The sequence below is a fragment of the Paraphaeosphaeria sporulosa genome, assembly GCF_001642045.1.
Source record: "Paraphaeosphaeria sporulosa strain AP3s5-JAC2a unplaced genomic scaffold CC84scaffold_1, whole genome shotgun sequence".
NCBI lineage: Eukaryota > Fungi > Ascomycota > Dothideomycetes > Pleosporales > Didymosphaeriaceae > Paraphaeosphaeria > Paraphaeosphaeria sporulosa.
The window spans coordinates 1,419,104-1,445,599 of NW_017253360.1; the positions used below are offsets into that span (position 1 = coordinate 1,419,104).

At 54.1% G+C, this 26,496-nt stretch overlaps 11 protein-coding genes across 11 annotated transcripts; 5 read left to right on the top strand and 6 right to left on the bottom strand.

The window, feature by feature from the left end:
• Positions 1-373: 373 nt before the first annotated feature.
• CC84DRAFT_41799 (uncharacterized protein) lies at positions 374-2,462 on the bottom strand. The gene is made up of 5 exons (XM_018186141.1): positions 2,184-2,462; positions 2,000-2,129; positions 1,882-1,949; positions 1,430-1,833; positions 374-1,379 (listed from the first exon to the last, which is right to left on the bottom strand). The coding sequence occupies exons 1-5, from the start codon at positions 2,280-2,282 to the stop codon at positions 683-685; spliced, it is 1,398 nt and encodes a 465-aa protein (XP_018042021.1). The 5' UTR covers positions 2,283-2,462; the 3' UTR covers positions 374-682.
• Positions 2,463-4,406: 1,944 nt separating this feature from the next.
• On the bottom strand, positions 4,407-6,518 carry CC84DRAFT_41579 (MFS general substrate transporter). The gene is made up of 4 exons (XM_018186130.1): positions 6,207-6,518; positions 5,711-6,145; positions 5,028-5,614; positions 4,407-4,980 (listed from the first exon to the last, which is right to left on the bottom strand). Exons 1-4 carry the CDS (start codon positions 6,351-6,353, stop codon positions 4,638-4,640), a joined length of 1,512 nt encoding a protein of 503 aa, XP_018042022.1. The 5' UTR covers positions 6,354-6,518; the 3' UTR covers positions 4,407-4,637.
• Positions 6,519-7,536: 1,018 nt separating this feature from the next.
• Positions 7,537-9,001, bottom strand: CC84DRAFT_1159134 (alpha/beta-hydrolase). The gene is made up of 4 exons (XM_018177146.1): positions 8,702-9,001; positions 8,331-8,637; positions 7,929-8,274; positions 7,537-7,877 (listed from the first exon to the last, which is right to left on the bottom strand). Exons 2-4 carry the CDS (start codon positions 8,562-8,564, stop codon positions 7,735-7,737), a joined length of 723 nt encoding a protein of 240 aa, XP_018042023.1. The 5' UTR covers positions 8,565-8,637; positions 8,702-9,001; the 3' UTR covers positions 7,537-7,734.
• A 14-nt stretch (positions 9,002-9,015) lies between these two features.
• Positions 9,016-10,693, top strand: CC84DRAFT_41948 (uncharacterized protein). Its single transcript, XM_018186148.1, has one exon. The coding sequence runs from the start codon at positions 9,315-9,317 to the stop codon at positions 10,557-10,559; it is 1,245 nt and encodes a 414-aa protein (XP_018042024.1). The 5' UTR covers positions 9,016-9,314; the 3' UTR covers positions 10,560-10,693.
• Positions 10,616-13,208, bottom strand: CC84DRAFT_41936 (uncharacterized protein). The gene is made up of 2 exons (XM_018186146.1): positions 11,405-13,208; positions 10,616-11,352 (listed from the first exon to the last, which is right to left on the bottom strand). Exons 1-2 carry the CDS (start codon positions 13,034-13,036, stop codon positions 10,672-10,674), a joined length of 2,313 nt encoding a protein of 770 aa, XP_018042025.1. The 5' UTR covers positions 13,037-13,208; the 3' UTR covers positions 10,616-10,671.
• A 1,002-nt stretch (positions 13,209-14,210) lies between these two features.
• Positions 14,211-15,596, top strand: CC84DRAFT_1079134 (uncharacterized protein; the record flags this gene model as incomplete). Its single annotated transcript, XM_018173826.1, has 1 exon — positions 14,211-15,596. One exon carries the CDS (start codon positions 14,211-14,213, stop codon positions 15,594-15,596), a length of 1,386 nt encoding a protein of 461 aa, XP_018042026.1.
• On the bottom strand, positions 15,524-16,383 carry CC84DRAFT_1159138 (P-loop containing nucleoside triphosphate hydrolase protein). The gene has a single exon (XM_018177147.1). The coding sequence runs from the start codon at positions 16,310-16,312 to the stop codon at positions 15,683-15,685; it is 630 nt and encodes a 209-aa protein (XP_018042027.1). The 5' UTR covers positions 16,313-16,383; the 3' UTR covers positions 15,524-15,682.
• Positions 16,384-16,490: 107 nt separating this feature from the next.
• CC84DRAFT_1159139 (calcium-dependent phosphotriesterase) lies at positions 16,491-17,945 on the bottom strand. Its single transcript, XM_018177148.1, has 2 exons — positions 17,114-17,945; positions 16,491-17,044 (listed from the first exon to the last, which is right to left on the bottom strand). The coding sequence occupies exons 1-2, from the start codon at positions 17,803-17,805 to the stop codon at positions 16,708-16,710; spliced, it is 1,029 nt and encodes a 342-aa protein (XP_018042028.1). The 5' UTR covers positions 17,806-17,945; the 3' UTR covers positions 16,491-16,707.
• Positions 17,946-18,064: 119 nt separating this feature from the next.
• CC84DRAFT_1107350 (uncharacterized protein) lies at positions 18,065-19,229 on the top strand. Its single transcript, XM_018175171.1, has 2 exons — positions 18,065-18,180; positions 18,228-19,229. Exons 1-2 carry the CDS (start codon positions 18,074-18,076, stop codon positions 19,042-19,044), a joined length of 924 nt encoding a protein of 307 aa, XP_018042029.1. The 5' UTR covers positions 18,065-18,073; the 3' UTR covers positions 19,045-19,229.
• Positions 19,230-19,532: 303 nt separating this feature from the next.
• CC84DRAFT_1170536 (uncharacterized protein) lies at positions 19,533-20,823 on the top strand (the record flags this gene model as incomplete). Its single annotated transcript, XM_018179861.1, has 2 exons — positions 19,533-19,823; positions 19,924-20,823. 2 exons carry the CDS (start codon positions 19,533-19,535, stop codon positions 20,821-20,823), a joined length of 1,191 nt encoding a protein of 396 aa, XP_018042030.1.
• A 1,435-nt stretch (positions 20,824-22,258) lies between these two features.
• Positions 22,259-26,306, top strand: CC84DRAFT_1254086 (uncharacterized protein; the record flags this gene model as incomplete). Its single annotated transcript, XM_018184435.1, has 3 exons — positions 22,259-24,247; positions 24,302-25,003; positions 25,050-26,306. The coding sequence occupies exons 1-3, from the start codon at positions 22,295-22,297 to the stop codon at positions 26,304-26,306; spliced, it is 3,912 nt and encodes a 1,303-aa protein (XP_018042031.1). The 5' UTR covers positions 22,259-22,294.
• Positions 26,307-26,496: the final 190 nt, after the last annotated feature.

The window sequence follows — 26,496 nt, forward strand, 5'->3', positions numbered from 1 at the left end:
CCTTTGATCCACGCATCGCTCCAACCCAGCAGACTACGTACATTATCCCACCGTGTTTTTCCTAATCCTCTCTCACCGCCCTCACATCACAGACCACCATGTCCCACCCCACGCCTCGCCAATCCCGCCATCGGGGTTCCACGGATGCGCGCACCACACTTGCATTCCCGTTCCCGACACCAACGCTAACCCGTTTGGCCCACCCGGTACATAGCCTCACCTCACCTCACCACCGGTTGCTCGAAGAGGAATATCCTCTTCGGGGAGAGGTGAGCATTGGCTAGTCTAGCGCGGTTCACGGGTCGGACTTCAACGTGCGAGTGGGGCGCACGTGTGCGGGTATGCAGTGAGATGGGTCTGGGGCGGCCCTGGAGCGTGCCTCTTGTGTGCCTCGTGGCAGACGTGGGTAAGATGGAGGATGGGTAGGTGCGAGGAGGAGAGTAGGGGCGCCGTACTTGTGCCTCGTGGCAGAGCCTGTGGCTGACGCAAGTGAGCTGTTGTGCAATGGGGCCGGTACGGGGGTCAGGCATGGTCTATGCATTTGGCAGTGAAGCGGAGCATAGAGAAAGGTGGATGGCAGCGAGAACGCGTGGTGTATACGCAAGTACGAAAGGCAATTCCATGTATTCATCGCTAGGGTATCATCCAAATTCAGAACGTAACAAGACACGTGCATCCAACTTCACTTCTCCGTCGCCCGGCTCAAATGATCAAACGGCACCTGTGCCCGCTCCACACTCGTCGTGAACACGCGCTCCACGCGCTCCTCGCCCGCCTTTGGCCTGTCGAAATCCGGCACCGCCCAGTCCTGCACAAACTTATTCTGGTACCGCGCATGTGTGAGGTCGGGACTGTCCTCCAGTCTTCCCGAGTTGAAGGAGTTGCTCGACGTCTGGTGCGTGAGATTGAGTCTTTCCTGCGACGCGCGGTGGCCCATATCGAGTCTCATCTCCTTGCTCGAGGAGTCCGAGTGGCTCGGCTTATGGTGGTGCTTTGGGCCGCGCGTGAGGCGCGAGTTGTTGCGGTGCAGCTTGTCACTATCACTCTTGCCCGAGACGCCAATCCTGCTGGTGCGGCCCTCGGGGACGTCGTCGTCGCCGACACCCGCGAAGCCCTTACCCTGCTCTGACAGCGCGAAGCTGTTGTCGATGCGCTCGGTGCGGATCTCGATTTCGTTGACGATGAGGATCTTGTTTGCAGCGAAGGAGGCAACGAGCGGCCAGAAGATGGGGATTGAGGCGGTCAGGATGGCGACGTTGAGCTCGAGGACGGAGAAGATGTAGACGGTGGGGGTGTACCAGGAGGGGTCGAAGACGGGGACTGTGCCGATGCGTTTGATGGATAGGGAGATGACGCGGGCGATTGAAAGCGAGACTGCACTGGAGTTCATGTCAGTATCACTCAAACAGAAGCGAAGGCTGATACTCACATTCCACCCATGATGAACAGCGCTATCAAGCCTGTCCGTGTTTTGCCGCTCATCCTGAGGTTGCTGATGAACGGCACAGGCAGAGCCAGTATGAGGGTGTCCAGGCACATGTTACTGGAAGCATGTGCCATCCAAGTTGCGAAGAACTCGTTGGCATTCTTGCTGCCCCAGCCAACGCACTTGCCCTCCAGAGTGAATTCCCAGTTCTTTGCAACGGGTGTACAAGAGAACAGCGCCAAAAGGCAAAAGGTGACCCCCCATAGGCTTACGATTGCGAGTGTGGCCCATGTGGCCTTACGCGCTAGTTCGGAGCGCCCATCGAAAAGACGGAGGTACTGAATGAGAATAGAGATTTTGATAAACGTGGTGCTGAAGGCGTAGGTAAGGTTCGATGCCCACACATACTAAGGTCATTGTAAGGAAGCCGTCAATAACACAATGAGAAGACTAACCTTGAAGTACTCAATCCTAGTATGCGCATCGAGATCAGCAAAGTGTCTGCCTAGCCCATGCTGAGGCACTGAAAGCTGGTCAGTAAGGGCATCATATAGATGAAAACTAGAGACGTACTCAGACAGGAGAGGAGCGAGCCAGCAACGCAAGCAATAGCGGCAAGCGCAACAAATAGGTCATCCCATCCCCACAATCTGTCTCTGTACCGCACGAGCAGTCTCAGGCTCACAGCAATGGCACTGAAGCACTGCGAATTGCGTTAGCCGTCCGTCCATACAATGGGCAAAGACAAAACGCTCACAAGGAAGGTTACAACTACGCCAATGATCGTCTCAGGCCTGTTGGACACAGGAATGTAGGTGTCCTCTGGCAGTGGGGAATGTTCCGGTAATGTTGACATTTCGGGTTGTTTATTACGAGATGCTAGCAGTCGGAGTGATTGTTCAGTTAGGAAAGCCAAGTGAGGCGGCCACCATGGGTATAGGACTACAAGCGACAGGCCTTCCGCATGCCGCTTCGGTAGAGATTGTTGACGTGTGTAAAGTAAAGAGCGTTTTTGATCGATCGCGCAGGTCCAGCTCGGATAAGGTTCCCAAGGACAGTGGGGACGGGGATATTATAAGACACACGAAGGAAGACGGCAAGAAAGGCCGGGGAAAGGCCATAGTTTAAAGAAGGGGATCTCTCGCGAGCGTAGCAACGGACCGATCCTACGGGTTTGCAAGGCTGCTGTAGTAAACCCTGACGGATTCCGCGTGGGCATGACACTGCACGCTCAAATGTGCTTTGGCCACCGGGGTCACCATGAGCGACATGGGTGCCAGGAACGTTCGCCGCTGGCGCCAGACCTTGCGCGGCGTGCCTTGCGCTCGCCTGCCACTACGGGAGACTGTTTACGTTGGCTAGGCGCTCGTCTTCTCTTCTACCCTAGCCTATATCTAGAGTTTCTTGATCTTACACCGTTTCAACTCTAAAAGGCCGCTACCTGCCCATGTAAGAGTCCCTGTATCTTGTTGGACAACTATGATACGAACCCCGCAGGATCTAGGATTAGAACAGGTACACCGCTGCCCGATTCGACATCCCCTGACAAGCGTAAAAAAGTGGCAATCGTCCTGAGAAGGTCAAGCGAGGCGCACGAAGCAAGGATGACGTGGGATGAGAAGCTGATGAGGAGCAAACGTCTTGCTTCTCAACTCGAGTGCTGACACTAGCCAATCTCGCGCAGGAGCGCAGGCTCGCAGAAGACTTGTGTGGTGTCTTGACGAGCAGAAGTGCATGGTCTGAGATGCAAGGTGCAACGTGCGCGAGTCACACCCCACCCTTTCCGTGTGCACGCGTCTCCTTCCGCGGACAGATCGACAGACTAGATCCCGCAAAAGCAAGGTCCCAGTGTTCTCATCACACGGCTGCTGGCAACCATGTTTCTCCAGCGTCTGGAGCTTCAAGGTGTTGGCGCGGTGAAGAATGCATGGTGGCGACGTCGATTTCGTAAAGTCATACAGTCACTGCAGGTCGATGTGCATATACCCCGGGGTCCACGTACAATGGCAGTTGGAGGGCCGTTTAGGTCCTGGCGTCTGGCTGTATGCGGCGATTTTGTTTTGTAACTCCGAGCGGGCCCAGCCTGCTGCCACGCCACGGATCGTGCTCCCACACTCGGGGCCTCATTTCAGTGCGCTTGATGCTGCTGCATTGAGTATTGAAGCGAAGTCCGGGCACCGTGGAAGTCGAGATCTGATAGATGTGGCCGCGGTGCGGTTCGCTCGGGGCAGCGCCACAGGGGATTGCACCGAGGCGACAATACTGGTTAGGGACAGGATATACTATGTCAAGGGTACCAATAACAACGGCGCAACTTGCGGCGAACGATGCCAATGATGCGCGAGTCTTCGGAGCGGGCGCAGTGGTGATGGAGATGAAAGACGTAAGTAGATGCGTGCATGTTTGCATACGCAGATTAATGTCATAGTGTGTTCACGCGAGAAAGAACGACCGCGACCATGACTTCCCTGTGCCCACACGGGCTTGAGTCAACAACCACGCATCTTGTATCGCCTGTATGCACCAGATGGCATCGCATGCGGCATCACGTCCTCAGCAACGCTCGCTAAGAACGTTATCTCCCGAGTTTAGCTTGCGGCAAATGCTTTTGGCGAGACAGGACTCAGAGCGAGATGAGATGGCACACTTTCAAAACAGGTTCTTTCACGACACTGTGCACGAGGCACGAGCTCGTCGAGTAACTGGCCGCCATCCCAACGGCCGCCGTGACCGAATCGGCAACCTTGCATCGGCACGCTAACCTCGGCTTGTCTCTTTACATTTCTCGTGGGTTATCGCGCGTTTCATACAAATACTCACGCCCTTTCGGTAGCCACACCCGTGTTCGCCCAGCAGAGCTCACGAGGCAAGCTGCAAACCTCGATGCCGGGGCAAGTTCCCCGCTTTGACGTTTGGTGACCGCGACTTAGAGTTCCACAAACATGCAACATGGTGCATATCCGCACTGGCGATCAGGGGTCGAGGATGGATCCAACACGGGAGGAGAATTCGACGAGTCAGAGGAGCTCAAAGGAGTTCACACCAATTTAAGCACAAGAAAATCATAACAGGAACGTTATAGGTATTTGGCTGCGTTGGAATCTGGACTCAACCGTATCGAGCATTATCAGAAGGTTCACATCCATATAAGACCAGGGACTACCCAGATCTGGAGTTCCGGGCATGGGATGAAAGGTCGCAACTCGTAAGACTATGATACCGAAGCCGGCACCGTCTTCGTCTCTACAGCGACGTGGTCTTCGCTGCTAATATCGCTTGCGGTCGCCAAACCCATCTTACTCGTGTCGTATCCATGGCTGGATAAGTACTCTCGGAAGTTGATGTCTTCCATATCGATGGTATCCTGACCAATATGCGGAAGAAGCAACACCAGCCCACCCGCCAAAAAGGCAAGCGCGCTTGCAACGAAGAAGGGATTACGTCCTGCCGCAATCTTGTCGTCGCCAGCGTTCTTCTGTATCGCGTCTAGCGCGTAGGAGCCAGCGAAAGCTCCAATCTTACCCATGGCGGCTGCGATACCGTAGTATTGTCCTCTGATCAGAGTCAATACGAGGACATGAAAGATGTCTAGGGTTCTTACCTGATTCCGGTCGCGCACGTTTTGGATGCAATCAGGCCAATGTTATCACCAGGTCCGAACTCGCCCAACATTAAGAAGACACCATAGACAACAACAAAGCCACCAATGTTCTTGGGCTCGGAAAGCCATGGGTAGCAGCCCGCCATGATGAAGCCAATGATACCCTGCAGCATAACGCCAATGAACAGCGTTTTCTTGGGACCCATCGATTTCAAATCCGCGACAAAGGCTCCTGCAAGACAACCGGGGATGTAGAAGAAGTTGATCAAAATGTTCCATGCCAAGCTCTTCCACAACGGCTGCTCGTCTCCGAGCAAGTTGTTCACGATGGTCGTTGCGTAGATACCGAATGAGTATGCGGAGAAGTCGTAGATGAACCAGATGATGCTGACAATGATCAAGCGCTGCCAGTAGAACTTTATGACCAGTACCCAAGGGGTTTTCGCTTTAGCCAAAGATTCGCGCTTGAAAGCTTCTGGCTCTTGCAGCTTGAGACGAAGATACAAGAGCGACAGCGGTGGAATGATTCCAATTCCGAGGCAGACACGCCATGCAACGCGGAGATGGTTCTCGCCTGTGATGAGAACCTGCAGAGCGTCAGCATGCTTCTCATCTGTCGAGATACAACGGTCGCATTGTCATCTTGAGCAATGCGGAAAGCTGCTCTCCTTGACAGCACTTACCACTACCGTCGCAACAACTGCGGCGATGAAGAAGGCCAAGTCGATCTGGACATTGGTGAAGAGAATAAACCACTTGTTTCTGGAGCCAGACTTCAGCTCTCCAGTCCCTTCGGCACATCCAACACTTCCTGCTGGGTATTCTCCTCCGATCCCAATCCCGAGGAAGAATCGGTATGCGACTAGAGCTGCAAGCAGTCCTTTGGGACTTCCACCTGCACCATAACTGCCGGTACCTAACGTCGCGAACAGGATGATGATAATGGTCGAGGCGAACAAGGACCATTTTCTCGAGAAATGATCCGACGTGTATCCGAAGAACAACATTCCGAGAACGGTGCCCGCGAACGTGATACTGGACACGTTCGCTTGAGCCGACGACGACGCATATTCATCCGGGTATATTTTGGAAAGCATAGTATTCACAGGCCCGATAATCTATCACATGTCAGATAAGCGGTTGTCGCGTGTGGCAATGTGGCGCAAAGGGCTGACGGACGTTGTTGAGATAGCCGTCGCTGAAGAGTCCGGCACCGCAAGCAATAACTGGCCATAGTCGTTCCCAGCGGCCCTTCTCCGTCTGCGAGATGCTCGCCCGACGAGGCTCGTCGGCAGTCGGGCTGGGCGATTCAGCCTCTTTCGACATGGCGCGTTGGAATAATGGATGACGTCGACAGGATTCTCAACTCGAGTCCGCTCGACGGTGTAGGTGGACTCGCGCACAATTGTGCGCGTTTGAAGAGATCGTGTGATCTCGCAAGGGTGGGAGAGTCGAAACAGCAAGCGGTGATGGCACAGCAGAAAGACGAGGTCACTCGGACTATTTATCACGCGCGCCCCACACGTATCTGGAAGCTGGCAAACGCAAGCTTGGTCTGTACGACCCACACGGTAGGATCGCGGCTGTCAATCGCAAGCTCAACAGTGGTCAGGCCTACCGTGCGTGGCCGCGGTCGGATGACGGCCTTCCCATTAGCCTGTTTCCTTCGCGGTGTCCGAGCTCCTGAACCTGCTTCTTTGAGCAGGATGCGGTGCCGTCAGAAGCGCAGGGCGCCGATAAAGATGCAGCTGCAGTGATTTGGAGCTTGGGAGATGGAAACTTAGCTACATTATTCATATGCGAACGTGCTGAAAGAGAATCCAAGACCTCCATCTTCCCACTCAAACCAAGTCGAAAACTTGCCTGGTCGCAATCCCCGGGAATGATTTTGGAGTATCGATCGGCGGCGGCGTGTACTTACGAAGCATCACCGGCCAGCGCCACCACAGACTAGCGAAGCTTGTGCGGGGCGCCGAGCCGCACGCTGATTAGGCGGACACAGACCGTGTTCACGTTCCGCGCGACAAGGGCATGTTCGAGTCTTGGGAAGCACGTTGGAAGAACGAGCGCATCCGCAAGAACACACGATAAAGTTTTGGCAGGTCGCGAGGCTCGACGGGCGCGACAGTGTGCGTTTCTGCGGCTCACGTGCTCTCTTCTTCACCAACGCATCCTGGAAGCTTGTCCTCTTGGCAGGTACAACGGCGTACCGGACTTCGTTATATCAGCGAGAGCGGAGATTCCGACCAGCAGCCTGCGCGCAGCCTTACACGAAGCGCGGGAAGAGTTTGCACGGTAACGAATAGTAGGAGGTCGACCTACCGAGCATGTGGTCGTACTTCAAAATCTCACTGGCCGATATCCTGGCTTCGAGCATAAGTCGACATCCTAACGCGCGGCGCAAATGTATAGACCGTCTCATGACCGGATATGTTGCCGGTCCCCACTAGCAATGGCAGCGGGGGAAATAAGCACACGTTGAGCCGCACTAGATTCATGCAAAGAACACGCGCACGTGGTTCATTTACAGGTACATGTTTCCAAGACACCGTATACGCTACTCTTAGTTCCCGTTCGTTATGTTACGCAAGATGGCAAAAAACTTCATGGTCCACGACCTTGCATACTCGTTCCATACGACATCAAGGCCAGACTGGCTCGTGCTAAAAAATTCTGTTGAGACGACTCTATTACGGGCGGGCTCTCCCTACTTCTCTGCCACCTTTACCAGGACGTCTACCAACTCATCAGGATGGCTCCAGTTAGGACAGTGTCCCCAAGGCTTCCGGATCACATCGATCTTCGATCCCGTGACCTCCTCCATCATCTTGATATACGACTCCTGGTGCTCTAACCAACCAGTCAGTTCCATCACCATCGATTTTAGACTTGAACACTTACCCTGTGTTACAATTACATCCTTCTCCGTGAACATGTAGCTCACCGGTACGGTTTCGTACGCCGCCTGCGTAGTCTTCTCTGTGAACGCGGCGACAGAGTGGTGCGGCAGCTTCTGCGCGCACTCGTACGCGAACTCCCAAGAGTCGATGCCCAAGCCAGAGGCCAGCTGCGCGGGATCACTGTGCATATAGCCACCGACAGAGCTATCCAGAAGCGCGTCGATGAGCGGTCCAGGCATGGATTCAACATGCGACTGGCCCACTTTCGGTGCGATGGCCGCCAGGTAGATGATTCGCTTCACTGGGACACCGGCAAGGCCTTCTGTCATCGGGACGCCGCCGTAGCTCTGTTAAGCGGCCATGTTAGATGGTACACGTTCATAGTAGGCTTCCTGCAACGCACGTGGCCCAGAACGACTACTTCTTTTCCCTGTGCGAGCAGAGCCTCAGCAACATCACGGACTCGCTTCGCGTCATCCTTCATGGTCGCTGGCTCGAGGCCGAGCCTCTTCTGTGATGATAGCAAATTGATGGCGAGCGCGGGAAACCCTTTGGCGCGTAGGCGGTCCACAAGGTCTTGGTAGATGCCCTTCGCCGTGAACGAGCCGGGTACGATGACAATGGACGGGTTTGTCATTATGGTAGGTTGCGAGGACTAGGCACTGTAATAGTTTGGCCACGAAGAGTGAAGTATGCTATCTCTTGTTCTGCTGTTACGGAGGATGATGAGCTAAAGCGATTCGACGAGTGATGTTGTTAAGATGGAGGACTTACAGGTATTTGTACCATCTCCACTACATGCACGTCTACCATCTGACTATCTAGGCGAGCCAGAGCTAACTACCATACCTAGGCAGTTCTAGTTCCCAGGACGGATAATTTGAGGCGCCTCCTCCCTCTTCGGCCGAGGTAATCACCCACAATGCTCGCACCGTACGTTTTTGTGGTTGGAAATATCACTCCGCAGCTGCGCCCTTTTGCCCTTTTGGATTCGCGGCGCTTCATGTCTAAGGATCTGGAACTCATTGGGACTCCAATCCATCAGAAAGTCAGAACATATGTCAGAGCGGTCAGATGAAGGGCCACGGAGCGGGTCGCCAAGTGAAGCACTTGCTTGTTGTAAGTTAGCGCCGCGGAACCCCCCAAACGCCCCCGCCCCCGCCCTGAGCGTCCATCTTCACTGCCTGGGCTATCTCATCAGGTCTTTGAATTCATAATGTATCCATCCGAGGCCTCCCACCCCTGGGACCAAAGTAGATATTCATCCTACACCGTGTCCTCTATGGTTGTCCAGGGACATCGCCAAGGTTTCTAGGCAACCACACGCATTTGACCCCAGCATGCCTCCAGACTATTATGAAAACCAAGTCAAATCCCGCACACAAAAATGAGGCTCTCTCTATGCCTCGCCACCCTAGCCGCCCTCGTAAACGCAGGCCTCTACATACCCACCACCCTCCAATCCGTCTTCGACCTCAAAGACCTCTGGAACGGACAGCCAAAGATCCCCCAAGTCATCCTCGACACAAACCACGCCTGGCTCGCCGCCAACAAGAAATGGCTCGACCGCTATCCAGATGTGCGCACCGCTATCTGCGCCAACGACTCCGACCTCTGGACCAAACCCACCACGCCGGAGCGCGCGCCACCGCCAGATCTCCTAGCTAACTTGACCATCGACAACAACAAATACGGCGTCAATCGCTTCGGGTGGAAAAACGCCGTCGATCGATTGACCGAGTTGAAAAGCTGCTCCGCAGCCCTAGAAGCAGTGGAAAGCCTCCACGTCGAGATCTACGTGCACGACTCCAAGTACGACACCTGGAAGGAAAGCACCTTTCCCCCGGCCACGCTGTATCCCCTCTTCACAGACGTGCTCGCTAGCATGCCGCATCTGGGGAAGTTGCATTGGCAGGTAAGGCAAGAGTCAAGCCCCGGGTTCGCCGCCGCGTTCGCAAGGGCAAACGTCACACTCCCCAGCGTTCTGCAGCTGGTCGTCGGCGGAGACGACGCATGGCTCGTCCGCCGGTGTCCGCGGCTAGAGCACCTCACCCTGGAGCACGACGCCAGCCATGCAGCGCTGGTCTACGCCACCGAGGGACTGCCGCTGCAGAGTGTTAGCATGGCGACTCTGGGATGGCCGCGAGTCACGTGGATGGAGCTCCTGGGAGCGCTGCTGGAAGCTCAACCTCGTATCCCGCGTCTGGAGATGGATGGGGAACTATACGATGGCGCGAAGTGGAAGGATGACCCGGAGAGGTTCATACAGCATCTCGAGCTCCTCGCCCGCTTCGAGAATCTCACCAGCCTGACGCTGCCGCCCGCGTGGCAGCTGGGCCTTGGCTTCGATGGCGGCCATTGGTGCGGGAATGCGTATTGGGGGGCTGACGGCCGGGCGTATGGGAGGCAGGTTACCCGTGATAGCGTTGCGGCGGTGGAGAGGGCAGCGGATATGACGGTGAAGATGCTGCCGCGGTTGAGGCAGCTTGGCGTTGGGGGGATGCGGGGGAATGTCACGGTCGATGGGGAGGGTGCCGTGGAGGTGGTGTGGCCGTGGACCGGGCGTTTGGACGAGTACACGTACGAGGTGTGGCCGGAGGTGGAGAATGACTTTGGGTATGAGGAATGGTGATGCAATGCCCAATTATTGGAGAAGTCAACGGAAAGGAATCATGTGTATTGTCAAATAGGGGGATACGCCTGCCCTGCTGGCACACATCTCTCGAACCACAATTGCACCAAGCTCAGTCGTCAAACACATCCAACCCCCGCAACTTCCACTTCTTCTGCCACTCCTTCTCGGAAAATGTGTAACCGTACATCTTCGCACACGTCCTCCACCCCTTCTTCGCCGCCGCTACATACGCCGTCCCATTGACGTCCTTATCCTTCAAAAACTCCTCAGTCGTCGTCTTCCACTGGCCATCCGCCCCAATGAATATCTTCCCAGCGCACGTATTGCACGCGCTCTCCGCGATCATCTTCGACCACGTGCGCGCACAGTCCTCGTCCCCATGGAGACAGGTTCTCGGATGTCGCTCCAGACGGACAGCAAGCTCGTCCATCCGGCCTGAAAACACGTCGAGAACCTGTGCCCGGATCGGCGGATCAGGGTACCCGCCGTAGGTCCCTGCGAAGATCCATTCGGGCGAGCCGAGGGCGGCGTAGCCCGGGGCGCAGAGGTTCTCGGGGGACTGCACAATGGGGACGATGGCGTTGGGTGTAGTGCTCAGACAGATTCGTTCGACGATATCAGCGGCGGTCTTAGGGTACAGGAATAAGCCTTCGTAAGCGCGGTCGGCGCGGGCGGCGTCGAGGAAGAGAGCGTGGTGCTGGTGGCGGAGGCGGTCAAGGGCGTTGCGGCAAGGGGCGCTGCAGAGGCGGGCGACGATGTGGGAGCGGGGGAGGATCTCACGCTTGGCAATCTGGGGGAGTTAGCATGGGTGTTTGGAGTTTCGAAGGGGTTGGGGGACGGACGATTGGGTCGAAGCCGTAGCCACACGGCATGGCCTTCAAGCCATCATAGAGGACTTGCGCTGCCTCTAGTACTTTTGCGGGGGCTTCCTTCTTTTCTAGCAGTTCGCGGATCTTGACTAGTCCTTCGTTGTTGTCGGGCCAGCCGTGGAGGACCGCCATGGTCTCGTTGGAGAGAGGTGGCTTGTCGATGAAAGGGATACATGGTTTGTCTTTGCACCACCACCTGAGCTTCGTCCAATTCTCATCCATGTTTCGCAAGACTTTATGTGCTTCAAGTCGGTTGCATCTCAGCAAAGCGCTTCGGAGCTTCTCGCGGAACTCGGATAGTCCGAGGGCTTCACCCGTCACCGGGTCGAGGATCTGCCCGAATTCAAAACTGCGCATCTTACGCGCCAGCCAGTCCACCGTACAGGCACTACAAGTTGTTTCGCGATCTCCCGGACCAACACTGCGCTGCTTAATGCGGATCGTCGTTGTTCCATTTGTGCCGGTGCGCAAAAGTATGGGGAACTTTTGCACGCTGCCCTGTATCGTCTTTTTCGACGATGTCTGCTCCATGAATTGATCCAGCCCATTGAGATGCGCCTCGTTCTTGCCATCGACAATACCCCAGTTCATCCACAGATCCGCCGCACAGGTGCCCCACTTCGTATCAGCGTAATTGTGCTTGCTGCGACAGAGCCTCCGATATCTTTCCGACAGACCAGTGAAAGCATGTAGTGGGCCCTCTTCCATCTTTTGCTTCTCAAAGTACGCCTTCCCATTGTTGCCATAAGCAGCGAAGTCGAAGCGGTCTGTTCGATTGAGGCAGGTCCGGGCTACTCTCCGCAAGTTGTTGATAGATCTGCTGCATTCATCCGTGCAGACGGCTGTGGAGTAGAAAAAGGGATCTGCCCCTGCTGCGCTCGCTTCGGCGGCGTCACCATCGTCCCATGCTGGAGATAATATCATACGATGGCACTTGAGACTGCGGGAATACTGGTTCCAGACGCTCTTGCAACTGTCTTTGGTGCCCCCTTCGAGGGCAGGGTAGAGCTTGGTCAATCTCAGGTCGTAGTCAGATGAGCCGGATGCCTCCCAAGCTGCCTGCTTGGACGCTTCTTTTGACAGTGGGGTCTTGCCATACACGAAGACTAAGACTAGCACAACCACGATGATAGTGATAGTGACGATTGTCGAGACCATGAGGATGCAGAGCCATGTTCTGAACAGCTTCCGGAGCACCCTCACGATAGCTGCTTGACGTTGTGCAGGCTCGGTGACTGCTTCATCTGCTTCGCCTTCAGCAGGTACTGCATCGGGGTCATCGCGGTAGGGCGGGAGATTGTCGTCAGGCACAACAACATCGGGATCATCGCGATACGGAGGTGGAGCTACTTCTGCTTGAGCGTCGACAGGTGCTTCAGGAGCCGCATTCACTCGATTGGGATCTTCTCCCCGCAAGTTCCTCTGCGTACGAGCGTACCGTGCATTCTCTTGCTCCTCCAACGCCAGTGCAAGCGCAAAGTCAGCATCTTCCTGCTCTTGCGACGCATATAGATCGGCATCTGCAATGGTGTGCAGAGATAAAGCGTCAGAAGAAGTCCTGGGGTCGTCGTCGACGCGAGACACCGGCTCCTCGCCAGCAGCCATGTTGGTGTGTTGTTGCACGCTGGGTGACTACCGTACAGGTAGATGGTTCTTTTCGTGTATGAAGTGCCGTGAGGCCCGGGAGATGGATGCTCTATGGCGACGTGCGGGGCGTAGTCCAGATCGACCGCCTGGGTCTATTGAGGTTACCGGTGAGGATCAGGATCCTTGCGAGAGATTGTCCCAAGCGCGTATCTTGAGGGGCTGAGGCAGGCTTCCACCAATCACCTAATTTGGCAAATTACTGCCGCCTGACAGCAATCGACCGAAGATGGGCTGGATTGAGTTCGCATGCGATAGCGCTGCTGTTACAATGTAGGGGTGAGATGGAAGCGTGTAGTTGTGCCTCAGGCAACAGGAGACGATCTTGACACCGTTAGCGTCATAATTGCTCTATTTTTAGCGTGTCTATCAACTCTGCGCAAAAGATGATGAGTGCCGCGGGTGATAACTTGCCTGTGCGAGTTCATTTCCTGTGGTGTAGGCTGCCCATTCGATCGACCAGCTGAACTTTTCGTTATTTGAAGGGAGACTGCTTCCATCACACCTATTATCGTCGCTCGAATAAGCTTGGTCCATATTTGAGTCAGCATTTCACTGTGAACGTTCGAAAAGACAGCAAAACGAATAACAATGTATCGTCGAACACGCTTGTCACATTGTGAGCAAGTGTGCAATACCTCGGGTAGACAAACGGTCCCTTCCCATGGCTCAACTCCGCCCCACGCAACCTTACTCACCCAACCTCATTAGCACCCTATGCAAATACTCATGCTTATATAGAATGAGAGAGCCTATTCCATGAATTCATAACGCGTTCAATCTGCGAGTCGCTCTTGGCCAAGCCCAGCGTTCAACACCCCCACGTCAGCGGCGGCGCGAATAGCATGGCGTGCTCCGTCCCAACCATGACGGGAGCTACGCCAGAACAAGCAAGCACCACCTCTCTACCAAGTTCGACGCAGCGCTTGAGATAAATGACGCCGACGTACATGCCATCGGGTATCGCGACATCCTCAACACCCGTTGCATTCGCAGGTTACTCAATTGCGGTCTGTGTTCGGACCCCACTGCAACGCGGTGCTCAGCACGAAGCATATGCTGGCCAACTTCACATTCATCGACAACTGAGCAATTGCAAAGAATAGGAAGAGCAGGTTCACTACAAGAAGCGACAATGGCATCCAGCGGCCTCCTCCCCTCCTTCGTGGCCGCCATCCAGGCCTCCCTCTCCGTCCTCCTCGTCATATCCTACGGCGGCATCGCTGCGCACCTCGGCCTCCTCGACTCGAAGAACGGCAAAGCCATCTCCAAAATCAGCGTCAAAATGTTCCTGCCCGCGCTGCTCCTCGTGAAGCTCGGGCAAGAGATGCACGCCGGCGCCGCGCACCGCTACCTGATCGTCGTCATCTGGGCGGTGCTCGCGCACGTCGTCAGCTTTCTGATTGGCATCGCGGCGCACGTGGTTTTAGGGATGCCGGATTGGATTACGTGCGCGATTATGTTTAACAACACGACGAGCTATCCCCTGCTGCTGATCCAAAGTCTAGATCAGACGGGGATTTTGGGAACGCTTGTAGGGAAGGGGGATACCACGGGGGCGATGATTGAGCGCGCAAAGAGCTACTTCTTGGTGTTCAGCACGATAAGCAGTTGTCTGACGTTTGCGGTGGGGCCGAGGCTGATTGATACGGAAAATGCGCCGGATAGCGATGAGGAGGATCGCGGGTCCTCGAGTAGTTGTGGGATCTTGACAGATCCGGAGGAGGGGCCAGCTGATGTGGAGAATGGAGAAGAGCCGAGTGAGAGGACAGGGCTGCTAAGTGTGGGCGCAAGGAGAGGCAGAGCGGATCGGGCAAGGCATGCGAGCGTGGCGAGCATCACGTTCTTCCCGTCGAAGCCGAAATTTACGACGGTGAAGCGCAGGCCAAGATATATCCCGCATTTGAGGTGGAGTGAGCTGGGCCCCAGGACCAAGTGGTGGCTCCTCTTCTTGTACGACTTCTTGAATGCGCCACTTATAGGGGCGGTACTAGGCGCTATTATCGGCCTCGTGCATCCGCTCCACAAAGTGTTCTTCAGCGACATGACGGACGGAGGTGTGTTCACTGCTTGGCTCACAGAGAGCTTCAAGAGTCTGGGCCAACTGTTCGTCCCGCTCCCGCTGGTGGTGGCCGGTATCTCGCTCTATTCGGCATACCAGGAGTCGAGGCACGCTTCTGGGAGTAGTCCAGTCGCGCAAGTGCCGTGGCTCACAACTGCATTCATATTGATGGTGCGCTTCGTTGTCTGGCCAGTGCTCTCTATAGGCGCGATATACGGGATTGCAAAGAACGAGGGCAAGGGAGGCCTTTTGGGCGACGATCCGATGCTGTGGTTTACGATGATGCTGATGCCAACTGGCCCTCCGGCCATGAAGCTCATAACGATGGTCCAGGTCTCAGATGCAGGTGTGGAGGATGAGCAGCGCATGGCCAAGATCTTGACCATCAGTTATGTTGTCTCTCCGGTACTGGCTTTCACGGTGGTGGGGGCGCTGAAGGCGAGCGAAGCGGCAATATAAGGTCAATCACCAAGTCCGATCCCGCTTGAATACAAGATCATATGTTGTTATAGATGGGACGTGCCAGAAGACCGTCCCGCAGCAGCTCACATAAGAACGCAATGTGCCACCTGACTCTTCGCGCCATTCTCCGTCGTCGTCTTCGCGCACGTCCTCGCCACATCTTCCAGCACCTCCTTGCACAGCTCGCCAGTGACCGCGCTGCACTCGGCATACCGATCGCACAGCATCTCGGTCGCGAGGCCCAGCCCCTCCTGCGGCATGACGGACTCGCCGCGGCCGCCGTCCCTCTTCTCCTCGTCGGTCCACTCCCTGCGCAGATCCCGCTTCAGCCCCAGCACCATGACGGGCAGCGCCTCGTCGTAGTTGAAGTGGCTGTTGACCACGGGCAGCCAGCGCGCGCGCAGCGACTCGAGCGTGGCGCGCCGCGAGATGTCGTAGCACAGGACGATGAAGTCGGGGCGCAGGAGCGTGTACGACGTCGGCGAGGCGGTGTCGGAGAAGGCGAGCGAGTAGCCGCGGTTGTAGAGCGACACGTTGAAGGTGAAGGGCTGGTCCTCGTCGCGCAGCTGCGGGAGCGAGTACGGCGGGAGGTCGTCGTCGTGCGGGCGGATGCCGAGGGAGAGGCGCGACAGGAACGTCGACTTGCCGACCTCGTCGTCCCCCAGCAGGAGGATGTTGACCTCGGGCGGCGGCAGCAGTGGGTCGTACGGCATTTTGGCTATGAGGTGACCGCAGAGCGGCGCTGGCCAGCTTCAAAGCGACGCCGTGGTTGCTTTTTGGTGCGAGTTGCGATAAAGCCGGAGTTAGCGGCGTTTGGATTTGCCAGGAAGCTGTGCTCGCTCCCAGGAAGCATTGGGTCACTATTAAGGATAGCAGTATAAGACCGTTCTGCGTTCCTGCTTTGCCCAACGTGCACCCGGTTGATGCGATGATCCACCTGAGACTCAGGGTAGGCACGATGGGCCTCCAATGCTGCAAAGTGAATATGCATGCACGGCCTCTGTGTCCACGCGCGCGACAGCCAGCCAGCAAGACATGCAACACGCTAAAACAGACGTAAAATACCAATTCTGCAGACCTCGCCATCCTGGGATGATCATTTCGAGAGCTAAGCAGATGCACCGTCAGCGTCGATGCCCATACCCTTCAGCAGCGCTCCCCTCACATCCCGATCGAACTCCAGAACCCAGAACTTTGTTTCGTTCAGCAGAAACAGCTCGCCAGACCGCCCGAAACAGAAATTCGCGACACCTCCAGGAACTCGCACCTTGCCCAATAAGGAGCCGCCGGGATTCCAGACGTTCAGGCCGTCGCCGCAGCCCGAATAGACGTTGCCATCGGTGTCGCATTTGATACCATCCGGGATGCCAGTGTCGGAGTATGCGAAGACGCGTCTGTTGGTGAGGAAAGGGGCATCGTGGCGGCGGATGAGATCGAAAGCATAGCTTGGGTTGGTCTTAGTATCTGGTTTTGTGGCAATATGTAATCGGGTCGTTGAATAGTAATATACTCACATAGTCCTTGCCCTTCTTGCATCCATGTTCCCGTCCCCGCGCACGAAGTCCGAATCCGTGATGTACACGGTTTGCTCATCGGGCGAAAAGCATATTCCATTCGGCTTCCCGAATCCATCCGCCATAACTCTTACATCTCCGTCCGCTGGCGTGTACACATAGACCTGATTTGCCAGCTTTGGTTCAGGTCGTATACCCTGCTCCACGCCGTACGCTGGATCCGTGAACCATATCGAGCCGTCCGAATGCACGACTACGTCGTTGGGGGAATTGAAAGGGTAGCCTCTGTAGTTGTCCACAACGACTTTAGTGCTGTACGGAGGCTCTGCTGACATCCAGAGAAGACCGCCATTGTGGGTGAGTGAGCCTTGTGCGCAGAAGAGAATTCCGTTGTCGTAGTTGATACCGCCATTCGCGAAAGGTATAGTAGGGGCATCTAGCTCTTCCCGTCTCCACAAACCATTCGAGCCTCGAGAGAGCTTGCTGATAACGATTGTTTTGTTGTCTTGACCCGGGGGCACAAACTGATTGCTGGTCACGAAGACGGCGTTGAGGCGGGGTACGAAGACGCAGGCTTCGTGGAAGAGTGGCGAGTCATCGGACAGAGCAAGGGTCAATTTGGGCGATGCGCCTAGAATGTTGCCAAAATCTTGGAGATAGACTTGGAATTTGGAGTTCTGAGCTTCGGCCATATTGTAGGACGGAAATTTAGAGCTCTTGCGGTAGAACCGATGGAAGTACCAACAGCAGTCGCGCAGGAAGGCCGACAGAACGTTTCCGCTGTCGTTCTTGATCGTGTGAGTTTATAACACAACGTGCTTATAATAGAGTTGAAGTACCGAGTGGGGGATCATGTTGACCATATGTACGCGAGTCCTCTGGAAATGGCTTAGCCAAACACTTAGCTCTGGACCACGTCATAGCCCATAGCCACGATACGAACAGCCGCGAGGAGACAAAATGAGTAAACAACCAAGCATGGTGTGCACATCTATCAAATCCCATGGAGACGTTGACAGAGGACCAACTGAGATTTACGGACACGGCGAGCTTCTACTTCGAATTGGGTCAGCACTCTCTTCGCACTGTCCCAGCACAACTCACGAGAACCCAGCAACGGCGGGGCAGGAGCCCTCGGCCTCGTGCGTGCCTTAGCGGAAGACTATCTAGCCACACTTCCATCATCATTCTCGATAACATGGACTTGCAATCACTCTCGCAACACGCAGCTTGCGCTCTTGCACGACTACATTGACATCGCACTTACGTATGAGCGCGATCAAGAACAGCTTGCTGCGAAAGAAGGCTGGTCAGTTACCGCTGGATGTGCGTTCCATGATCATTTCGTACTCGCAGGTCCAATCGCAGATCCCGCGGGCATTGGTCATGCGCGGAGTTTGAGCGAAGGCATGCAGCGGATAGCTGAGAAGAGATGTTTGTTTCACGCTCGCGCTGACTCTTCGGCTACGATGTGGAAAGAGCGTGCGTTGTGGGCCGCGGCTGGTATAGAGCCATGGGAAGATGATGCAGCGACAACATGGTACCGAACTTCCCTTCTAAACCCCGCGGATGCTTTGCAAGGCGCGGATAAAGCGGGCGCTTACCTTCTCACTGATCGCTCAACGTTGTTGCGGCAGACAGGCATGCAGACTACTAGGGAAACAACAGTGTTCTTCGAGCCCGGGCAGGGCAATGATGTGTTGATGAACAGTTGTTATGCTCTGTACAGAATGAACACGGAAAGAGTCAAGGCTGTGAATGAGTTCTTGAAGTATGTATGGTCAGAAAGAGGGCAAGAAGTTATAGGCAGTTTTGGTCGTACTTCCATAGGAGTTCCGCTGTTTGCAACGCTGGATGAAGGCTTCTCAAAAACAAAGCTGAATGGTGGAAGACCACGGGATGGCAGATGGATACATGCCCCAAAGCTGTAATACCTCTCCCACACTACCTTAGCAGGCCATGAACCTTCTATGATGGAAGTACTGAACACCCTTCATTGCTTTTTACTGACGTTTTCACGGGTGTGGTGGACTTTCTGGGACATATTGATCATGGCCGCTTTGATACCATAGCATTCCGACCATAGAAAGTATGATGGAAGTGTAGCCTTGTCGTCGATAAATGTGATTGGGCCGCGTTGCTCTGGGCACGGTCTTCGTAGTCAACCATTGTCACACGAGTGATCCCTAATACCATGTATGATATAGGATGCAGCTTGAATCACTTGCATATGAGGATGCAGCACGAGTGTTCTTCATAAGCCCATCCGACCCGCCGGCCCGGCCGAGGCACGATTCTGACTCAGCCACGAAAACGAACATCCTCCACCTGTGACCATCACTCCAACACAGAAATACAACCAGGCGGGTTATTTCAGCTTCTTTGCCCTTGGACAGCAGTCCTCTGGGTATCGTGCAACATGGCGACGCCCGAGCTCACACCTCCTCTCCTTCGTTTGCCTCGTGAGATACGGGACATCATCTATTCCTACACCCTTGTCTTCGGCACTATCGCCATCGAAGCTGCCATCACCAGAGCTCCAAGATCACGCATCGCCGTGGGAGGGGAAGTTGGGTTTTGTGAAGCTTTGTATCAGCAACACAAATTAAGATATCCGCTTGTCTCTCGGAGCACCTGGACGATTCCGATTGAAGATTTCGGTATACCTGAAGAGGACTTTCAACTCGATTCCTCCGCTGTTCATATTACGGTACGTAACCTTGACTACAGTATCGTCAGTTCTGATATACAGACCGTGCCTTGCCATTCGATTCTCTGGATGAGGCTAACAATTTAATGCGCGCGTGTAGTACCAAATCAAATCTTTGGAGCATGGGCGCCGCAATGAGAGCTCTCGAACGTCTCTCCTGCAAGCGTGCAAGCAAATCTATAGTGAGGCTGTCGACATCTTCTACAGCAAGAACAAGTTCTCCTTTACGGGTGAATATCGCATCCCAACTGCAGTGATCTTCTTGCACGATCGACCTTCTGCGTCACTGCGTCTCATCAGGTCTATGGAACTTCAAATAACTTACATGGAACAACATCCGGCATTTCTAGGTGAGCCAGGGAGATACTCAGGCCGCCACGAGCTGTATCGCGACAATGGATTTTATCCCGAACTATGCGCTTTGCTTTCTTCCCCAAAGATGCATTTGAGGAAGTTGTCTCTAATTGTGGACACGAACTGGATCAATCCACTACTGGATGCGGACGGCCCAGCCCTCAGACAACGAGACAACCTTAAATGGCACAATTCGACCCAAAATCGTACACCTGATATCGTAGGATGGGTTCATTCTCTACTAAAAGTTGAAACTTTGGAAAGGCTGTCAGTATTCTGGATCAACGGGGTACAAACTCGAATCATCGGGCAAACAGTAGCCTTGATGGCCAACAATATGTTTCAGGGTCGCCGTTCCGGCCTCCAAAGCAATCGCATGCATCCGGGACAGGAGATATTTGAAATCTTGTATCGAACAGTGCACAAGAATCATCCACCGTCTTGTGCTGTAGTAGTATTTGATCCAATCGACCAGAGCGTCAGCGGCAGATCGTGCGCTGTCTACGATGACGGCGAGAGGCTGGTTGAGGGCCGTGAGAGAGACGATCACGAGTTTGATTTCACATTGGAGCGACCGCTTGTACAGAGGTACTTGAACATAAGTCCTGTCTGTTTGACTTGCTATTGTGAGATGGAAGCCGCGTGACACCTGACAACAATTGGAACGGTTCCTCCACAAACAGCTTGGACAGCATACTATATTACCTATTGGAACCCAACAACAATCGAGAAGGCTTTGGGTCTTGGAAACTCATTAAACTCAACTCAGAGGCAACGCTTCCTCAAAACAATCTTAGCCTAAATAGGAGTCAATGGATGTTTCGCTAGACCAACTGACTAACTGGTTTACGAGTTCTCCCAGAAGACACGGACATGAATCTTCAAGATGCATGCAGTAGCATTTGGCTGTGCGACTTTGCTATGGTAGCGCTGTTGGGACTCGTGCGCGAGAAGCTGAGCAAAATGAATGCACGTGTGCAGTGGCTCGAACTCGAAGAGCCATCGCCAACCCTCGTTGTGCGACTTCGAAATGACGATGATGATGTACTTGCTCACTCGGCGATGGGAATCATAGCCCAAATTGGGTGACAATTTGTTGCTGACTTCACCAGCGAGCAACTGGGGTTTCCACTCGATCATATCTTTTGACTATCAACATAACGATTTGGAATATAACACTGAAGACGGCAAGTGGACAGCAGTTGATGCTGAAGACACGTTCCTGGAAGATACCGCGAAATCTGGCCAGGAAACTATACGTGGTCTCAAGAGGGTCAGGCTGGTTGGACAAGATAGAAGAGGTAGCGTATGGGGTCGACTAGGTACCTCTGGAGAACCTCTCACAGGGACGGCGCCTTGAGATTGTGGAGGCAGAGGCTAAGACTGTTTTCAAGAATTTCCGCCCTGGAGGTGCCTAGACCCACAAGAGCACGTTAACGCCTGCTAGGCAAGACCAGACCGCAACCTCGATTAATATAGAATGATTTCCCCTAAAATCTAGGTTTTTGGATATGACTCATGAGCATTCGCTTAGACTATCTACTTACAAGCTTGAATCCGTACTCATCTCAACGCGGCATCTCGAAGTCGGATTTGACGATACACTTGCTATCACGCCTACGTAGCTAAGGCATCCCGAGAGACGTAAGAGCTAAGCCACCGCAGCCAGACTAGTGACATATTCTCGATCGTGTAACTCATTTACCTCCCTATTTCCAATTCTGGTACTGAGTGCAGTGCTTCCATCTCGTATAGGTAGGCTGGATCTAGAACGCATAGATGTCTTGGATCCCGTCCAATCGCATGTGGGGCGTGAACTTTAGGATCGGAATGATCTAACCCAAGTTGGCAAAGCGCACGACCACACCCTTGCTCGGTATTAGTAGCCTCCAATCAGTGCAAGGGCCCGGCAACTTTTGCCTGTGAGTCTAGAATGTCCGGATCAAAGAAAGTCCCAACACTAGGATGGTTAACATTCGCCCCGTGAACACGGCGGGCCGAACGCAGCCGCGAGAGTTCTCATTCCCTGTGGCGTGGTTTTTCTTCGAGAACGTCTCTCATCCGGATCACACCTCAATGTTTGCAAGCTGTTCGACGCCTGAGGGCCTTCCCCTTCCATGATTAGCCAGGATGACGGCGCACTATTCGCGCAGTGCTACCACGAGGAGATCAGCGACGCGCAACTGAACCTGTCGGTCCGGTCTATTCCGGAGCTGAAACGTGCTGAGTCACGTGAAGAACTGGCATCTGTTGGTCTTCTAAGCACTCTCGAGGACGACACCCGGCCATCATTTGTTGTCAGCATATCTTCCGGAATTCCTCAAGATGGCATTCTGGAACTTGCGTACTTCAACTCTGCACTTGCAGTTGCACCGGCGTTGCTCGCAAAACTCAAGGGAGATGATGTCTCCAAGGCCAAATTCGTGGACGATCTCCAACCACGTGCGGCCTTTGCCCAGTGGATCTGGGATCAGGTGAATGATATGGATTCAGCTGTCATAGGGGATGCATATCTGTTCGCGGACCATCTCTGGTGGGCAACGACCATAGCAGGTGGGCGACATCGCGTGGTCAGCGGCGTGTCAGCTGCTTTTCTGCGACAGGACGACGCCGGACACAAGAGCCCTCACAGCGATGATCGCATCGACATGGGAGAGCACAACAAACCCAAAGACATGCCGCAATACCTACCGGGCCGGCTGCCAGCTGCGCACGGTCGCATTGACATCCCTCAGGAGATGGCTCCGGCATCTAGCTTCGGTCCTTTCGACTATACTCAAGACGCGCCATGCCAAAACATGCCCGACCATGTCTTATACTTTCGCAGTGTCGACTGGTCATCCACCCCACTTGGTCCTATGGCCTCGTGGTCACCTCAGTTACGATGTGTTGTCAACATGATTTTGAACGACCATCATCACGCCGTGCTATTTTGGGGAGAGGAGGCGACGATGATTTACAATGAGGCGTATATCGAACTCATCGGTGGAATGCATCCCTGCATGGGCCAGAGCGCACCCGTCATTGCCAAAGAATACTGGCCACATCTTGAGCCTCTAATCCAGCTTATCAAGTCTACCGGGAAGACGTTTTCAAATGCCGACATGCCGTTGTTCTTTGATAGACACGGTTTCCTAGAAGAGGCTTTTTTCTCGTTCCAATTTATCCCCGTACTCGACGCTAGCGGGTGTGTGGCTGGCTACTACCAGCCTCTCGTTGAGACAACACGGAATCAGATGCTGGAGCGCAGGATCACAAGTTTAGTGGAAATAGGAAGCAGAACAGCAAAAGCTCGTAACCTCAATACCTATTGGGACTTGGTCATTGACACTCTCGCAATCAACGATCGGGATGCCCCGTTCGCTCTGTTGTACGCCGCTGAAGACTTTTCCGTTCAAACTAGGCCCTCCGTCTCAACGCCCGGGATATCATCTGAGATCGACAAATTCGTACTCAAAGGCTCCATTGGAGTGGATGCCGGTCATCCCATAGCTCCACCTACGATCGATTTGCAGAACGACAGTTGTGTTTTCAAATCACATTTGAAGCGATCTGTAAGAACTATGACAACAGTCGTTGTGCATTTCTCTGACATGGATCTACCGGAAGGACTACGAGACGGCATCGATTGGAAAGGATTTGGCGACCCTTGTCGCTCTTTGCTCCTGTGTCCAATCCAGCCTACCAACAGCGAGCAGGTCCAGGGCTTTTTGATCCTTGGTGTGAACCCGCGCCGGCCTTTTGACGAGGACTACAAGCAGTTCATTCATGTCATGCTTCGACTGTTGGCTACCTCGCTCGCTTCGGTTGTACTATTTGACGAAGAGATGCGCCAGAAAGAGAACGCTATCGGTCAAGCAGCACACATTCAGGAGCAACTAGCAGCAGAACTGCATCTGAAAGAAAAGAAGTTCCAGCGGTACGCTGATCAATCCGACGTCGCCATCTTTGTCATAGATTCGGTCGGAGCATATACCTATCGTAACCAAAGCTGGTATGACCTGTTTGATGGCGCTACGGACGCCAAAGACGTGGCGGATACATGGGCTCGGATAGTGTGGCCGGAAGATGTAAGTGATTGCAGAAGTACCGCAGAAGAACATGTGAGCTAATACGGTACAAAGATCGCATTCTGTGAAGATTTGCTATCTAAACTCGGCGTACAAAAATCGCCTATTTGTTTTGAGCTCAAGACAAGGATGAGGTGGCAACCGCCAAATGATTCAGCATCAGAGTCTGATCCCCAAGTGCACTGGAAATGGGTTCTCTGTTCCGCATACCCAGAATTGGATGCGAATTACGAGGTCATCGAGATGGTCGGGAACGTAACAGACATATCGAAACAGAAGTGGGCCGAAGACGTGCAGAGACGGAGGACTGATAGTGCGCTTGAATCTAAGAAGCATCTGGAGCATTTCATAGACACTACCTCGCATGAAATGAGGAACCCGCTGTCGGCTATCATGCAGTGCGCAGACGGAATCCTGACGTCGTACTCTGGAACCGATGGCGACTTCGCGATTCCGTCTCCTGTGACCTACGGAGCCCTGCTGGAACAGACGGTGGACGCCGCCCAGACTATCGCGCAGTGTGCCCAGCACATGAAACGTATTGTAGACGACATTCTTACCATTTCCAAGCTCGATTCTGGGCTTCTTATCATCACACCAATTGACGCGCAGCCAGAGACAGTGGCGCAGCATGCGGTCAAGATGTTTGAGAGCGAAGCAAAGGTCGCTGATGTGGATCTGTCATTCGAGGTCGATGATTCCTGCAGAACTCTAGGTATCAATTGGGTGAGCCTGGATCCAACAAGGCTTCTACAAGTAACTCCTCCAAACATATCATTAGGAGCAAGGCTGATCAATCTAGATTCTTATTAACCTCATTACCAACGCACTCAAGTTCAGCCGTTTCGAACCAGAACCTCGCCGGATCAAGGTCACAATATCGGCGTACGAACGAGAGCCCACGAATGGCACAAATGGTATTCACTTTGAGCCAAAACTGGTCGAAGATGACGCCCATCTTGTAGAAGACTGGAGACAAGGGTCGCTGGTGTATCTACATTTCTCGGTGTCAGACACAGGTCGAGGCCTAACCGAAGACGAACGGAGCAACCTTTTCGCGCGCTTCTCACAAGCATCACCACGCACGCACATCCACTATGGAGGCTCCGGCCTCGGCCTTTTCATAAGCCGACGACTGACTGAAATGCAAGGCGGTGCCATTGGTCTAGCGAGCGAATTCAACAAGGGCAGCACATTTTCCTTCTACATCAAAGCGCGAAGAGTAGCGTCAACCAAACTGAGGAGGTCCAGCATCCCAACCATGTTTCCCGAAGACATGCGGCATCGCGCCAGTACGCGCCGCGAAATCTCAAAAATGAACAGTCGCCCCGAGTCCCCCATTAGCGAGAAGTCCCCAACACATTCGAGGTGGCCTTCACGGGGTAGCAAGTTCCAGTCTCTGAATGACGAGAAATCGACAAATTGGGGAACTCAGCAAAGGCCGCCTGCGGTGCAACGCCGGCAGTCCATGAACCCTGATATACCCAACGATGCCATCGGCTTACCACCAGAGCCCGACCTCGCTGAGCTAAAGTGCAAACGAAGCGTACCCGAAGACCTGCACGTCCTCGTCGTAGAAGATAACCTCGTCAACCAGAAAGTCCTCGCAAACCAGCTCCGAAAGTTAGGCTGCGTCGTCAGCGTCGCCAACCACGGCGGCGAAGCGCTCGACTTCCTCAAAACGACGAGTCTCTGGCGGGGCCTAATTGTGCAAACAGGCGATTCGCCTCTCGAGGAGCGCGACCCACCGCTCGATCTCCATCTCATACTCATGGACTGGGAGATGCCTGTCATGAATGGACTGACTGCCGTGACGAAGATACGGCAGTTCGAGCGCGGTGGGCAGTTGAGCGGACACATACCCATTATAGGCGTTACGGCGAACGTGAGAGAGCAGCAGATACAGGCGGCCATGGATGTTGGCATGGACGATTTTGTTAGCAAGCCTTTCAGGGTGTCGGAGCTTATGGGGAGGATGAGAGGGTTGGTGGAGGGTGTGGGGAGTGGGGATGTGAGGTGGAAGGGAACTATACCCGAGAAGGATGAGGGCGAGGCGTAGGTAAAACAAGGAATCAGTAACAATGATATTTTTGGGTATGAAAAAGACGACACCACATACATGCAGAACGCCTGCAGTTGCCGTTAGTTGCGCGATACAGGATGCCTGTATGCGACTAGTTCTACGAAGTCCCCCGTTTTAGGACACATATGCTGCTAATAATTGATCGATGGAGCGCTTGGGTGTATCA